General features: G+C 43.0%; 1 protein-coding gene across 1 annotated transcript in view; it reads right to left on the bottom strand.

Moving 5' to 3' along the window:
- Window positions 1-2,543: 2,543 nt before the first annotated feature.
- The window catches only part of LOC107106021 (chromosome unknown open reading frame, human C16orf70), a 66,004-nt gene continuing 52,323 nt past the window's right edge, over window positions 2,544-16,224 (bottom strand). The window contains exons 14-19 of the mRNA XM_015406104.1: window positions 16,026-16,108; window positions 14,177-14,220; window positions 9,487-9,530; window positions 6,261-6,319; window positions 4,543-4,615; window positions 2,544-3,624 (exon numbers count right to left, since the gene is read on the bottom strand). Coding sequence (XP_015261590.1) covers window positions 3,535-3,624; window positions 4,543-4,615; window positions 6,261-6,319; window positions 9,487-9,530; window positions 14,177-14,220; window positions 16,026-16,108 — 393 coding nt within the window. The 3' untranslated portion in view covers window positions 2,544-3,534. The remainder of the gene's footprint in view (window positions 3,625-4,542; window positions 4,616-6,260; window positions 6,320-9,486; window positions 9,531-14,176; window positions 14,221-16,025; window positions 16,109-16,224) is intronic.

Here is a 16,224-nt window from a genome sequence, read left to right as displayed (position 1 = left end):
TCGGTTCAAGTTCCTTTATTATGTTTCCCTTGGACTTTTGTAGTCATTACTAACAATGATTGTGTTCCTGATCTAACCATCTCTTTTAATAAATCTTATTTTGTTCATCAAACATGGATTTACTTTGAATGAATGGGGAATCGGACAGCTGTGCTATCAGGGGTGTGGCCTATTATGCTAATGAGTTCCTGTTGGGCTTTTTCTACAAAAAAGCCCTGCTTTTTTCTATACCTATTTGTGCCTTTCCTAACCTGTGGTATATATATTTTTATGAGCTTCTAGGAGTGTAGTTTTAAATAGTCTCCAAGCTTCCCCAATGGTTCTGACCCGTTCTACTTTTCCTTTCAGTTTCTTCCTCACATGTCCCCTCATATCAGAGAAATTACCCCTTTTAAAGTTAAAAGTGGTTGTGTCAGTCTTTTTGGGCAACTCCCTATTTATACATATGTTAAACTCAATAACATTATGGTCACTGTTCCCAAGCGGTGCAATCACTTTTACAACTCTCACCCGATCTTGGGCATTACTTAGGACCAAATCCAGGATCGCTTCTCCCCAGTAGGTTCTGTGAGCATTTGTTCTATAGCGAAGTCATTGAGAATGTCTAGAAACTCAATCTCTTTTTCCCAACTTGAACACATATTGACCCAATCAATGTGTGGGTAATTAAAATCGCCTATTATGACACGGTTATTTCATCTAGCCGCTGTCTTTAATTCATTCATCATTTTATAATCCTCCTCTATCTTTTGATTTGGTGGGCGATAACAATCTCCCCGTGTTAAGCTTCCTTTTGGGCCCGCTATTTCAACCTCTCAGACAGAGATCTTTCATATCGCCTACTACCGGATGCTTTTTTGACTGGAAATGCTGGCAATTGAATCTGAGACCCCCTGCATGCCTAGCAGATGTTCCACCACTGAGCCACAGTCCTTCCGACCCGTGTATCCTGGTTGCCAGGCAAACCCAACCCCATTTTCACCCTTGCCGGTGGGCAGCATGAACAGGTCATTTCCTGAGCCCCTAAGAGGGCTACGTTTGGGTCATTTGGTCACAGGTCAGGCAGTTTAATGACTCCCTCCCCCCACAGACCCCAGCCATATTGCTCATCCCAGGTTCCACTTTCTCTGAGGCCCCACAGCAAATTCTGAAAAACGGCCAGTGGTCACTTGGCCGCTCTGGCCAGCCACAGGGAAACAAAACCAGAGAGTCAACACTGATTGCAAAATACACACCCCCAGCAACTGTATTTAAACAACACAGTAACTGAGTCTCCTTTTATTTGTCCTTTCAATGTACATGCTAACTATTTCATAGAATTTACAGAATGGCCATGAAAAACAAACAAACAGGATTCTTATTAGAAAGCATAAAGAGAAGGGGGGGGAGGAAGAATTCTCAGCAAGCAATGATCATAGGGGGGAAAGCACATTGTGAATAAAAACAGTAACATCTAGAAATAAAGGTAAACTTTTTTTCCTTTCTCCATTAGATTCTCAGTGGGGCTTCCTTTATTTTTTATTTTATTTTTTTAAAGTAAAGCAGTAGAGAATATCACAGTATACATGAAGACAGAAGGACCAAAAGAAGACCTCGCACACTCACAAAATACACACGCACATACACACGCGCACACACTACATTTATCCCTGCTACTGGTCCAGGATTCAAAAACTTTTAGTTCAACTTTCCAAAATTTTCCTATCCCTCATTTGTTGATAAAACTATACAGGATTACACTGTACATGGAGTTAAAATTACAAAAAAAGGTTTGTATTTACAAAATCTGTACACACATTTGTAAAACTCACAAAAGTTGTCTATAATACATATCACAAGTTGCTACACCAAAATATTTTTTTAAAAAATGGGATAAAATTATACATTTCACTCTCTCGCTCTCTCTCCGTTGTTTTTAAAAAGGGCTGATATTTCAAAGTTGGTAGACTAGCTACCTTCCCCACAATAAGACTGGCAAGAGAGCAACAAAGGCCAGTTGTCTCCGGATGGGGATCATGACTGGGGAGAAGCCTCTCTTTAAACTGGAAGCAGCTGAAACCTGTTTGCAGGGCAGGGTGGGGTGAATGGGAAGGGTGTGCAGGGTCACTATATATGCACAGAAATTAGGAAACTTGATTAAAGGATCTCTTTGGCTAATGTTTTGGCATTAAATAAAGATATCTGAAGACATCTGGGGGGTGGGCAGCCAGGGCATTCCCCCCACCAACTGTGCTATATAATTACCAAGGGCACAATCTCCCAAGACTAGGTTCAATAGAAGTCCCACCAGTACAACTGTCACTCGTTTCAATGAGACTCAGGTGGGAGATGTTCGCATTCAATTATAGGATGAGGAATTACAAAAGTCTAATCTGATAACGTTTCGCATAGTCATAATAAGAGAAGAAAACTGTATTTGCTCTTACGGGATTAACACTTTTTTCCCTTCCTTAAAAAGAAAAATGGTATCAAAACCACCAAGGAAAAAAACCAAAGCAAAACGAGACATAGGAATAATCTACTTGACTTCTGTTTTTCTTCTGGAAATTGTACACATAAAAAAAAAAAAAACAACCCACATTAACAGTTAACCAGGAAAATAAAGAGGTTGCTTCAGCATGTCAAGTAAATATTAGTGCAGAAGAGGTGGGGAATTCTGCCCCACGGTATAAATAAGCGTTGTGTGTGGCAAACAATTAAATAAACTGTTGCACCCCTCTCCCACTCATACCCGGTACACAGAGGCTCCTCAATGAAGATTAAAACGTCTTATCAAGTAATTTAAAGTGTATGTAGTGCAAAAAATAAAAATAGTTACAACCAAGTTTTTATGCACATGCTGCTTCCGTGCTTTGTTTTCAACAGTATATAAAAAATGTGGTGCCTGAAATCATGGGACACGTATGTACATACTTGTCACATTTGGTATGATGTCATAAACCACAGACATAGATATATTTCTGCCTGTGTGTGTCTGTGTGTATGTATGTGTATATATATATATATATATGTATATATACACACACACACACACACACACGCCCTTTGTTGTCTTTTAAAAGCATTTCCACCACATTGGTACAGTTAACACAAAAACACAGACTAATATATATATATATTTGTATTTATATATATCCAATACCTGCTTGCAGATGCGCCAAGGCTCAGAAAGTTTGTGCTTCTAAGTCGTGCAGTCATTTGTGTGCACTCTCTTTAAACTCTTCCTTCTTCCAGCTCAGGAAAAGACAGACCAGTCTGTTTGCATCTATGCTGTAAAAGGACGAGGATAACCAAAAGGAAGAAAGACCGACGGCAACGGGGGGCCCGATGGCTCACCTCCGACACAAGTTCCATGTCCTCTGATGAACGGTCGAGAGGATTCTTCATCCTGCCCCAAGCATGAGTGGCGAGAGGCAGTTTTAAACTCAAAAAAATAATATCCATCATACCGTGCTTTTTAAATATATATTATTAGTGGCAGCAGATCAAGGCACGCTGTACTAATCTTGCAGCAAGTTGATTAGCCATTATCGCTCACTGGGGGAGATCGGACGTTTTCAGCTGGCTGCTGGGTCTTGCTGGGCCGTACAGAGTAACAGATGCTATGTGGTTATTCTGCATCACCTGCGCCAAGAGGGACACGGAAGTAAAAATAAATCAGATGAATCAGAAATGCAAGTAACAGCATCATCCAATCTTGAACCAGTGTGGTGCAGTGGTTAAGAGCAGCGGACTCTAATCTGAGGAACCGGGTTTGATTCCCCACTCCTCCTCCACATGAAGCCTGCTGGGTGGCCTTGGACCAGTCACAGTTCTCTCAGAACTCTCTCAGCCCCACCTACCTCACATAGGGTATCTGTTGTAGGGAGAGGAAGGGAAGGAGATTGTAAGCCGCTTAGAGAATCCTTAGGGTAGAGAAAAGCGGAGTATAAAAACCAACTCCTCTTTTTCTCCTTGAACAGCATGAAAGGGACTCATATTCCAAGCCAGCCTCGGATTTATAACTACATCTGTTTTTCTTCTCTTAATCATCAACATACGTTCTTCCTTTTCATTGGATTATTTAGTCAATAAATATTTGATGTGACAGTCTGGGATGTAGGAGATGGGCAGGGTTTGCCTAGTGCAGCATGTTTGCAGTCAGCATGCATTGTGTGATGCAAGTCGGTCATCTGAACGCATCCCGTACCTCCACCCACTTCACTCTATTATTTGAATAATGTAGGATAAATGCGCTGGTGTGGATGGCCCAGGCCAGCCTGATCTCGTCAGATCTCAGAAGCTAAGCAGGGTCACCATAAATTGGCTGCGGCTTGATGGCTCTTTCCACCAGTGTGGGATAAATACAGCCGGTGCCCGTGTATAGTATCTAAGGACAACAATGCAGTGAAGCAGCCTGCATGCATCACAGCCTTCCTTACTTCCAACACCCAGTTTCTGAGAGAACTACAAACAGCCAGTATTGCAAGAAATACAAGAATCCCAAAAGTTCCGCTTTGTCATTTCTTCCGGGCAAATATGTTTTTCTGTTGTTTCCCTAACCTCAAATATCATCCGCTGCAGTCCAAAACAAAATGTTGATCCAAATGGGTTTGTGTTGTTTGGAGAGGATGACCTGAAAGAACACGAAAGAAGTCTGAAACACCAAATAATGAGATGGACAGTCATTAAGTCTGGGTAATAAATCTGGAAGCAGCATCAACATGAACAACGGCAGTTCTTTCTTCCCTGGATGCCAAAGTCAGTCTTTCACCATAGACACCCCATTATCATAAAGGCTTGTTTTCTCTAACCATGGTGAGGCGGTGGTGGTGCAGTGGCCAGAGTCAGACTAGGATCTGGGAGATTCAGGTTCAAATCCCCACTCTGGTGTGGAAGTTTGCTGGGTGACCTTTGGCCGGTCACACACACTCAGCCTAACCTACCTTATAGGGTTGTTGGGAGGATAAAATGGAAGAGAGGGAGAATGATGTCAGCTGCTTTGGGTCTCCAATAGGGAGACAGGCAGGGTATAAACTAGGTAAATAAACAATCACTGTTTGCTTGACAAAGATTTAAGTCTCTAGGCTCTCTTCCTGCAGGATTAGAAGAAGAAGAGAAGAGATTGGATTTATACCCCGCCCTTCACTTGGAGTCTCAGAGCGGCTTACAAACTCCTTTCCCTTCCCCTCCCCACAACAGACACCCTGTGAGGTGGGTGGGGCTGAGAGAACGCTGACACAAACTGCTCTTTTTCAAGGACAGCTGTGCCAGAGCTTGTGACTGACCCAAGGTCACACCAGCAGCTGCATGTGGAGGAGTGGGGAATCAAACCCGGTTCTCCCAGATTAGAGTCCGCCCACTTAACCACTACACCAAACTGGCAGATGTTGCTATTGTCTTTCTGTTCATGGAGGGGGATGAAGTTTAGCACACTATACTATAAATTCATTCTATGTTTCTTTATGATTCTATCCCAGCTCAATGATTCTATGGGATTCCACGGTACTACAGTTCACATTCAGCCAAACCTGGCATTAGACCAGGACTTGGCAGAGCAGGGTTCAAATTCCCATTCAGCCATTTCATAGGTTCTATTTGGGACCAGTTTTTCCCAGTCTAACCTGCCTCAGGAGACTGCAGGAAAGACAAAGTGCACTGAGGTCCCTGGAGGAAGGTTAGGCGGAACATGGACTGACAGAGGTCGACGGTACGGTCAATGCTAGATGGACTTCTGCAAATTACAAGACTATTTTAGAAACTGTTTCCTTTTCTTTGCTCAAGATATGGCATGAGCTTTGCTATAAGTTTTACTAGGCCTCTTTCTGGTGCCCAGCTAGGTGAGGGCAGTGGCTCAGTAGTAGAGCATCTGCTTTGCATGCAGAAGGTCCTAGGTTCAATTCCTGACATCTCCAGTTAAAAGGATCAGGTAGTGGGTGATGGGAAAGACCTGAGACTCCAGAGAGCCACTGTCAGTCAAAGTAGATTAAGGCAGCTTCATGTGTTCATTATATTGGGGAGAGGCTGTGGCTCAGTGGTATAGCAGCTGCTTGGCACGCAGAAGGTCTCAGGTTCAATCCCCAGCATCCCCAATTAAAAAGATCAGGATGGTGACATTGAGAGGCTTCTGCCCAAGACCCTGGAGAGCCACTGCTCATCTGAGTAGACAATACTGATCTTGATAGACCAATGATCTGATGCAGTGTAAGACAGAGAAATGTGTTCACTTTTTTAATCCAAAACTATTCTTATCTAAGTGACGAAAAAGAACAAATATTTACCTGTGAAGTACCACTGGCTTCTCCACTGGGTGTCCAAGAAGATCCTGAATGTTATCCCACTGTAAGCATATGACAGATCTTAGAGAATAAAGAAGCATGCTTTGGATTCTCTTTATTTAAAAAAAGTCAAAGTTTGGTTATGCACATTTAGCTACTAACATTATTGTGTCATTTATGATTTTTGCTAAAAAAATAGAAACAAATTAGGAATTAAATGGTAATAACAGAATGTTTGTAACATTGGGTTTAATACAGCTGCAAGCAACTGACTTTGGCTTCCAAAAGACTTTGCATTATAAGGCGACAGCTATTAAATAGCTTATTAATTGGGTTTATAAATCTGTAAAATCTGGTCACCACACTACAATGCAGAAATCCTCCACTCTTCTTTCCCCCCCCCAAAGTTCCTAGCACTGTTGGATGAGAGAGAATGAGGCCTGCTCTTTCTCTAGTTTGACTGGAGGGTTATATCTGCAAAAGCCTTGTCTACTATGATTTCCCCACCACACACCAGAAATGTTTCTTTGGAGGCCCCCTAAGTGTAATACTTCAGGTTTTCACAAGTATATTCACAGGTTGTAATTGTGGTGGGGTTTTGGAAGAAGTGTTTATTTTACGTGGCCCAATCAGACTCCTTTTAGCAGAGTTTTGAATGTGCAGACTGTATTTTTAGGTTGGCTTTACATATTACGGGTTTATAATTGCTGAAAGCCGCTTTGGACTCTCATGTTCAAGGGGCGATAAACAGGATCCAGACTTTTAAATATGATGGTGATACTACTAAAAGAACAAAAAATGAAGGTAGAGTCAGAAGCTGAGAAGAGCTTCTGGTGGCAATACCTAATCTTCAGTTCTGGCAACATCCCAGCTAACAGACATCAGTTTCTGCTGTAATATCCGCAGCTGTCACCCTTTTGTAACCACATAGCTAGACTACTGTAACACACTTTTGATAGGACTGCCCTTGAAGTCAGCCTAGAAAAAGCAACTGGTTCAGAACACAGCAGCCTGATTACTGTCAGGGACTAGTCATTAGGAAAACATCTTATTTCATAACAGCCACATTGGCTGCAAGTTGGTTTCTGAGTTCAATTCAAGGTGCCGGTTATGACATTTAAATTAGCCCTTCATGGACATATATATATGGACCACCTCTCCCCCTATGCTCGTTTGCGGGGAGGGCAGGGTATAAATATAATAAAATAAATAAAATAAATAAATGCTCCCCATGTGTCAGTTACAGCCCTTCAGCTGCCACCTTCTGCTTGTCCTTTTAAGACTGCCTGCCTGGCATCCACCAGAGCCCACTCCTCTATAGTGGTTCCCACCTTGTGGAACTGACTCCATGAGGAAGTAAGGAGGGCACGGACCTTAAGAGACTATTAAAGAGGTTTTATAAGCCTCTTTTGTTTCCTAGGGCTTTAAACAGAGGATTTGAACTGCAGGCATTTTCTTGGAGGGAGGCAGTCAACAGAGTTTGATTATATCAAAGATTATGTTTTAGCACTCCACGCTGCCTTGAACCACAAGAGAAAGGTGGGGGAAAGTGTTCTTATAAGTAAAGTTTTTAAAATCTCACAGTCCAAATCTACAAGTTACTTGAAAACTGTGTTTCTCAGGGTTCAGTCCTAAGAGTTCATAGCACTACAAGCTGTAATGATTAACAGCACGGGGTTTGACTCTGTAAAATCTGCATACATTAGCAAGTGAATAAATAATAATTGCAAAGGAAAAAGCACACACCATTCTGTTTTTAGATAATACTCATGCATCTTAAAAGAGGTATTCTCAGGCAGGTGAGAATGCCTCTTCTAAGATCAAATGCCATCTATGATTTTTCTTAAGTATGCATATTAAAAGCAGTTCCCCAATCAAGATTTGTAGCCCATTAACCTTAATCAAGGAAACAGTGCACGACATTCACAAATACCGTTCCCCTCTTCCACTTTGCGGCAAATAACTTTTATCACCTCAGCAGATGCTGAGCAGAATTACGTTCCACAATCCAACACTTGCAAAATACAGCTCATTATGCGATCTTTGCAGAATTTTCTTCCTTTGCTGGGGAATCAACATTTCTGACTTGCACTAAATGAGCATCCCTTTCTTTAATATGGAACAAAGAGTATGCAACTCTTGCGGTTTAGAAGGTACTCCATAAAACGTTAACTCCAGTTGCAACTTAATTTTTTTTAATTTGTATTGATGTCTTACATTTCATATTCATTCATAATCCTTTTCATCAAGTTTACATAACCAAACATCAAATACATCAATTTTCCCCTTTATTGTCCCCCCCCCCACGAGCGACCAGAAGAAGAACCTTATTACTATATCTATAACCACAAGCACACCCTATGGAGTTTTATCATCTACATCGTTATTGGGCCTCCCTTCTCTTACCCATCTTATATACCCAAACCATTTCTTCCTTATCTCCGCCTTATCTTCCTATGTCTTATCCTGTTTTATTATCAATAAAATATCTGATTTAATCCATTCATATAAGTACCGGTTCCATCTTTCCAAAGTCCATTTTAAGGCATCTTTCCATCCATATGCTATTACTGCATGAGTTGCTAGAATCATCGCTTTAAATAAATCCTTTTTGGATTTATGTACTTTATTATTTCCCAGAATTCCCATAAATAACACTTTCTCATTCAGCTCAATCGTAACGTTACATAAATTATCAACCTTTTCCAGGATCGGTTGCCAAAATTCCCTTACCTTAGAGCATCCCCACAAAAGATGTGCATAATGTCCCCCTATTATTTTACAATGCCAACACTCTGATTTCATCCCCTTAATCATATACAATAATTAAGCAGGTGTCCTATGCCATTTCAAGATTAATTTCATTTCCAGTTCTTTAAATTTTTCCATTTTTATTTCCAGTATTCCCTTCATTAGCCTATTTACCTCCCATGCTGATAGGTTCACCTCTTTCTCCCATTTAGATTGTATTGTCCTAACCATAAAATCCTTATATTTGTTCAATAGACTATACACTTTCCTTCCAATACCCTTCTTATTGTCATCTTTAGAACTATAGAGATTTTCAAAGGGGTTATCCTCCTTATTTACTGCTTCAGAAAATGTCTTTTGTCTCAAAACGCTATATAATCCCATGATCCTTAACCAGTATTGTCCTGTCACTTTCTCTTATACTTCTTGTATTGGGATCAATTTTCCTTGAGAAACGTTAACTCTAGTTGCAACTTACCTTGCTATACGTTGTGCAAGTTTCTGTCTGTGAATCGGTACTATCTGTTTGTAGAGAACAGAAGTTCTTGTTAGATTACACTTAAGAGGTACACTCTACTCCTTCTGCAAACAAATGTTAAATGGCACCAGAAGTGATCTAGATGCTCTACAGAAAATAAAAGCAGCACAGCCCCTGCTAGAGAGATTATTCTAAGGGTCCTTTTAGATCAGAGCTTCCTAGGGTTTTATTTTATTTATATTTATTTATACTTTCTATTTGTACCCCGCTCACCCCCGAAGGGCTCTGAGCGGCTTACACGGTGCATGGTGCAGAGACCTATGCAGAAACCCTAACTATGGCCACAGCACATCTGGGGTGGGGGAAGCCCTACCAGGTACCCTCCCGGCTCCGATCGTTTGTTTGTCCGGCGAGTGGGTGACTTGGGTTGCCAAGTGTACTCACCCTTGCCGGTGGGGGAGCCTTGCCAGGCTCCGGGAGCTCTCCCAGGACATGCACGTGCGCCACCAGCATGTCACAGGAAGTGACGTGCTATGTCGCTCACGTTTGGGGCATGGCCCAGATCGTCGGGGGGGAACCATATGCTTCCCCCCCGACGATCTGGGCCACGCCCCCAACATGAGTGATGTGGCTGCGTCACCTCTGGTGACGCAGCTTCGGGGGGCGGAGTTCCCCCGGGGCCCAATTCCGCCGTGGCGGATGGCGGGCCTCCAAAGCGGGGGTTTCCCCGCCCCCACTTGGCAGCCCTAGAGCTTCCCCAAATGTCTCATAGTTTTTATTGAAACTGGAAACAAACTTCACCCCTATATCCTTAACTGACAATGGACGCCATTTTGCCCACTGAAAACTTTCTTGCTGCCCATCAAACATTTTTAGAATGTGGCGTGACCAGGTAGGGCTTTTTGCCCAGCAAGGCTTCTGACTGGCCACTGGAGATTTTGTTTGGCTGTGCAGATCTTTAAAAATGTTGCTTTGACAGCAGCTGCCACCACAGCACAAGGATCTTCACTGTATGACTGAAGGGAAGCTGCAGCAGCCATTTTGTGACTGGCTCCTCCTCCCGCCGCAGCCATTTTGTGCCTGCGCTCATCACGCCGTGTCAGAGTTCCAAAGGTGCCTGTAGGCTCAGAAAGGCTGGGGACCCCTGATCTACAGTGAAAATGTAAAAACGATCTTCCCGCAGAGGAGTCCACCTCTTGTGACTGAACATGAATTCTTCTTCTGGGTGTGCCTCCTGATTGGATGAAGGCAAGGCTTTTCAGTAACGACTTGGGCAGAAATGGAACTGGCAGCCTCCCTCAAAGGTGGGGAACCCTTTCCACATCTCTGTATTGGAAGAGACTGACTCAGACCCAGAGACAGGGCAGACTCCCCCATGGGGAATGACCGAAAAGAGGCAAGGTTAGAGGGGTAAATCAGAGATGCAGCAGACAGACTCCTCCAGGAATGTACTTTGCAGGCATGCTGATCTAATAAAGTGGCAGAGTAGGGAATGGTCTGTGCTGCTTTGGGTCCCCATTGGGAAGAAAGCCAGGATATAAATGAGGTAGGTCAATAAATAAATAAATAAACAGCAGTACTCTCATGGCCCACACTTTTAAAGAATGTTTTTAAACTCAACAGGAATATGAAGGGTTGTATTATAAACTATGTATCTGTGGATTAAATTGACAGACACTATTTTCTACTTAAGCAGTGCCATGTGAATGGCAGATCAAGGACGGGGCTTGCGACACTGCTGGAAGCTGCAGAGACACTGATCCATGGCAGGTAATCTCAGGAACTGATGTCACTTAACGTCTGTACTCACTAATTTCACATCCTGTTATGGAGTTGTGTTACACATATTCTCTGCGGGCACAGGACCCAATGACGAAAGGAAAAGGGCATAAACATTTTTTTAAAAAATTCACTCATACAAATATGTATCTGGGGTTGGTCAGAAATCTGTGCATGGACACAAACTGTATCCTGCAATCTGACCCCAAAAACATGTTTCTTTCACTCAAGTTTTCCAGGTTAAGCAAACATGAAAATCACACCCCCAACGTGAAATGTTCACAGAAACTCTATAATGGAGAAGACAGGGGGAAAGATGAACTTGGAGAAGTGGTCAAGGAGCAGTGAGAGCTGCGAGCACCTGCTTGTGGCTCCACAGGCCAGCAGAAAGTGGCCCTGGGGACACAAAGCTCAGCTTTCGGTGCTTTGGTTTTCTTTCAAGCCACACGTCTCTAGTCCTTATGGCTGTGAAAATGTCCCCACTCCCAAACATTTCCCGCTTACTAATATTAATGTGCCCCTCCCAAAAAAATAAACTGGAAAATTTTCCAGTGCCTTAAACAAGAGCACGATATGATTTGATTTATGTACATAGTATACAACATTTAAACACACGGTAATGTTACGTCCCAGTAACAAATAATTGAGCTGAAATATTTGATTGTGGGTGGGTGGAGGAAACAAATCAAGTGTAGCTGCAGTGCTATATTCAAACAGTTCCAATGCTTTACTATTTTCGTCAGGATAACATTCGTCAGGTCTCTCCAGAGTCAGTACTTGAACGTTTTAATCAGATGAAGCGTGGCAAAGCGGTGGGCCCGGATTTTATACCTCTAGAACTATTTTTGGTGAATCCCGAATGGTGGGCTCATCGCTTGGCCCACCTGTTTTCGGATATCAACAAGTCAGCTAATATCCCCGATATTTGGAAGACAGCTACTGTGGTACCTATCCACAAAGGTGGGGATACCAACGACCCAGGGAATTATAGACCGATTAGCCTTATTGCTACCCCTGGGAAGATCTACTCTGCACTCCTTCAGGAGAGACTCCAGAAATGGCTTGATGAAGAGAGGTTCCTTTTTCCTGAACAGTGTGGCTTTCGACAGGGTGTCGCTACTACAGACCATTGTCTGACGCTTCTCCATCTTGCCAGCAAGTATTCCTTGCGTCCAAGAGGTTGTCTCTATGCGGCCTTCATGGATTTGAGGGCTGCCTTCGACTCCATCTCTCGTCGCAGATTGTGGGAGAAGTTATTGAACACCAATATTGACCGCAGACTACTGGGATTGATTATGGCTCTCTATTCTAAAACATCTGCCTCGGTTCGAGTGAATTCTTCAGGAGTCAGGACAGACTCCTGTCCAGTGCAGAAGGGAGTTAGACAGGGATGTTTGTTGGCCCCCTGCCTGTTTAACATCTATATTAATGATTTGGTGCCGTTTCTTAAAATGAGAGCCAGACATCCTCCGTATTTAGCTCCCCCATGGGGAATGACCGAAAAGAGGCAAGGTTAGAGGGGTAAATCAGAGATGCAGCAGACAGACTCCTCCAGGAATGTACTTTGCAGGCATGCTGATCTAATAAAGTGGCAGAGTAGGGAATGGTCTGTGCTGCTTTGGGTCCCCATTGGGAAGAAAGCCAGGATATAAATGAGGTAGGTCAATAAATAAATAAATAAACAGCAGTACTCTCATGGCCCACACTTTTAAAGAATGTTTTTAAACTCAACAGGAATATGAAGGGTTGTATTATAAACTATGTATCTGTGGATTAAATTGACAGACACTATTTTCTACTTAAGCAGTGCCATGTGAATGGCAGATCAAGGACGGGGCTTGCGACACTGCTGGAAGCTGCAGAGACACTGATCCATGGCAGGTAATCTCAGGAACTGATGTCACTTAACGTCTGTACTCACTAATTTCACATCCTGTTATGGAGTTGTGTTACACATATTCTCTGCGGGCACAGGACCCAATGACGAAAGGAAAAGGGCATAAACATTTTTTTAAAAAATTCACTCATACAAATATGTATCTGGGGTTGGTCAGAAATCTGTGCATGGACACAAACTGTATCCTGCAATCTGACCCCAAAAACATGTTTCTTTCACTCAAGTTTTCCAGGTTAAGCAAACATGAAAATCACACCCCCAACGTGAAATGTTCACAGAAACTCTATAATGGAGAAGACAGGGGGAAAGATGAACTTGGAGAAGTGGTCAAGGAGCAGTGAGAGCTGCGAGCACCTGCTTGTGGCTCCACAGGCCAGCAGAAAGTGGCCCTGGGGACACAAAGCTCAGCTTTCGGTGCTTTGGTTTTCTTTCAAGCCACACGTCTCTAGTCCTTATGGCTGTGAAAATGTCCCCACTCCCAAACATTTCCCGCTTACTAATATTAATGTGCCCCTCCCAAAAAAATAAACTGGAAAATTTTCCAGTGCCTTAAACAAGAGCACGATATGATTTGATTTATGTACATAGTATACAACATTTAAACACACGGTAATGTTACGTCCCAGTAACAAATAATTGAGCTGAAATATTTGATTGTGGGTGGGTGGAGGAAACAAATCAAGTGTAGCTGCAGTGCTATATTCAAACAGTTCCAATGCTTTACTATTTTCGTCAGGATAACATTTTTAAATAACATTTTAAAGCATTTGAAGCCCATAGAGCAGGTATTAGCTTTACACTGTTTAGATGTAAGGAGCAGGGGAGGCACTGAAAATATTTATTCTGCGTTTATTCAGACCTAAAAGGTGAACTCATAGCATGGCAGGCAGCCCTTCAGATAACTGGGTTCCAAACCCCATAAAAGGGATTTAAAGGCAACAGCTAGAATGCTGAATGTTACCAGAAACATAAAATAATACATACACAGATTTACAGGTATGTTTTCTGTCTTACCTCGTTTAATAGCTAGTGGAATCTTGAATTCACAACGGTGGTAGCTAGGAAATTGAAATTGCAAAAGGAATTAGCACTGGCGTAAAGGAGACTTACTGTTCCTAACAGTAACTTGTAGACTGCATGGTGTAGTGGTTAAAGCGGTGGATGACCTGGAAGCTTGCTGGGTGACCTCAGGCTAGGGACGCCAACTCTGGGTTGGGAAATACCTGGAGATTTTGGGGGTGGAGCCTGGAGAGGGTGGGACTTGTGGAGGGGGGAAGACCTCAGAAGTCCACCTTCCAAACCAGCCATTTCCCCCAGGGGAAGTGATCTCTATTTGCCCCCCCCCCCATGCTTCAGGCTAATCTCGCACTCTCAGCCTAACTTACCTCACAGGGCTGAGGAGAAGATAAAATGGAGGAGAGGAAAATGATGCCAGCCATTATAGATCCCCACTGGGGAGAAAAGTGGGGTATGAATGAAGTAAATAAAAAAATCCTACTGCTCTCTGCTCAGCCAAGTCCGAAGCTGTTCTCTGGCCGAAGAGGCCTTCCCCCGAAGGAAGAGGCTCAGCATATGTCTTCAGACTTGGCTGGGCAAAGTGGTAGGATACAACCTCTCATCAGTTCTAAGCTAAACCTGACACAAGAAGTGTAGACGACTTATCAGGGATGTAAGATGCTTCTCTTCAGTCTTCTGTGGTCTGGTGCTTGACTGAACAGCCACTGCAATGACTTACTCTGAGCGGCAACAAATACTATGGCAAAGATCTGGACTGCCTGTGGGCAACAAGCTGTAGACCTCTGGCCAGCAGAGCACAAATACTGCATCTGGAAGCTAGACAGAGGGCAACATTTCCCAACATACTGCACTTATAGAAGACTGGAAATTATCAACCATGTGAGCAATTATACAAATGCATCTGAGAAATACCTCGGGATTCTATCCTCTCACTTCCATTTGTGGAAGACAGTTGTTTGAAAAGTACAGTCTGTGCAGTTTACTAGTGTGTACAGTGGTTAAGAGCAGTGGACTCTTTTGGGGTTTTTTTTGGAGAACCAGGTTGATTCCACCTCAGAACTCTCTCAGCCCCACCTACTACCTCACAAAGTGCCTGTTGTGGGGAGAGGAAGGGAAGGAGACCACAAGCCATTTTGAGACTCCGTAAGGTAGATAAAAGTGGGTATAAAAACGTACTCTTCTTCTACCTTTGGCCTGCTATGACACTGATTTTCAGCTCACTCTGCATTGTCCTGATGTGCAGTTCCTGACCCCCATGACAGCACCCCCCATGCCACAAGACTGTAGCTCTCCTGCTTGTTCCTCAGAAATATTGCTGTTGCACTTAGATCCTCCCATGCTCAGCTGTCCCAAGGTGTGTCTTGCAGCACTCTGCAGACGGGATATGGAACACAGCCTTGTGAATGGGGTGAGCACCCATTAAATGCCCTACCCTCCCTCATCAGAAACTGGGTTTGCTGAAACTACGAACATTTCTTTCCCAAGCATGGGATGAGTATTCAGAATCTAGTAACTCCAGGCTTTGCAGAGAAATACCAAATGGTAAAGAATTTACTCCAGACAGGCTGAAGTGTAGAGTGTCTACCACAGAATTTGGAATCCTTGGGCCTCAGTTTTAGTTTTCTTTAAAAAAAAAATCTAACCTTCCTAGCAACCCAATGAAACGTGCCAGGGGTGGAGGAGGGGAGGACTGCATTTAATCAAGCTTTAAAAACCAGAAGGGAACTGAGCTAGCAGGTGGAGACTGGGCACCCGGTAAATTTCCATAAACACCGACTGGCCACCCATTCCCCAAATATAAGAGAAGATAATAATAAAAATAATATACAATAGTCTCATTACTCACATATTGAAGTTGTAGTGACCAGGGTAATTAGTGTGTAGGACAAATTTCTTCACTTTGTGGGTATTTGCATCAAAAAGGATATCCTGCAAGTGAAAATGGGGGGAGGGGGCCACAAATGAAATGACTGAAACAATTACCCATGAATCAGCAGAGCTTTGTGATGTACACTGCAGGTGGGAACATCCCCCAGAGCAACAAT

This window comes from Gekko japonicus, unplaced genomic scaffold (genome assembly GCF_001447785.1).
Source record: "Gekko japonicus isolate JY-2015 unplaced genomic scaffold, Gekko_japonicus_V1.1 scaffold757, whole genome shotgun sequence".
NCBI lineage: Eukaryota > Metazoa > Chordata > Lepidosauria > Squamata > Gekkonidae > Gekko > Gekko japonicus.
Note: the sequence above shows the minus strand (reverse complement) of the source record. Positions and strands in the feature narration are given on the sequence as shown.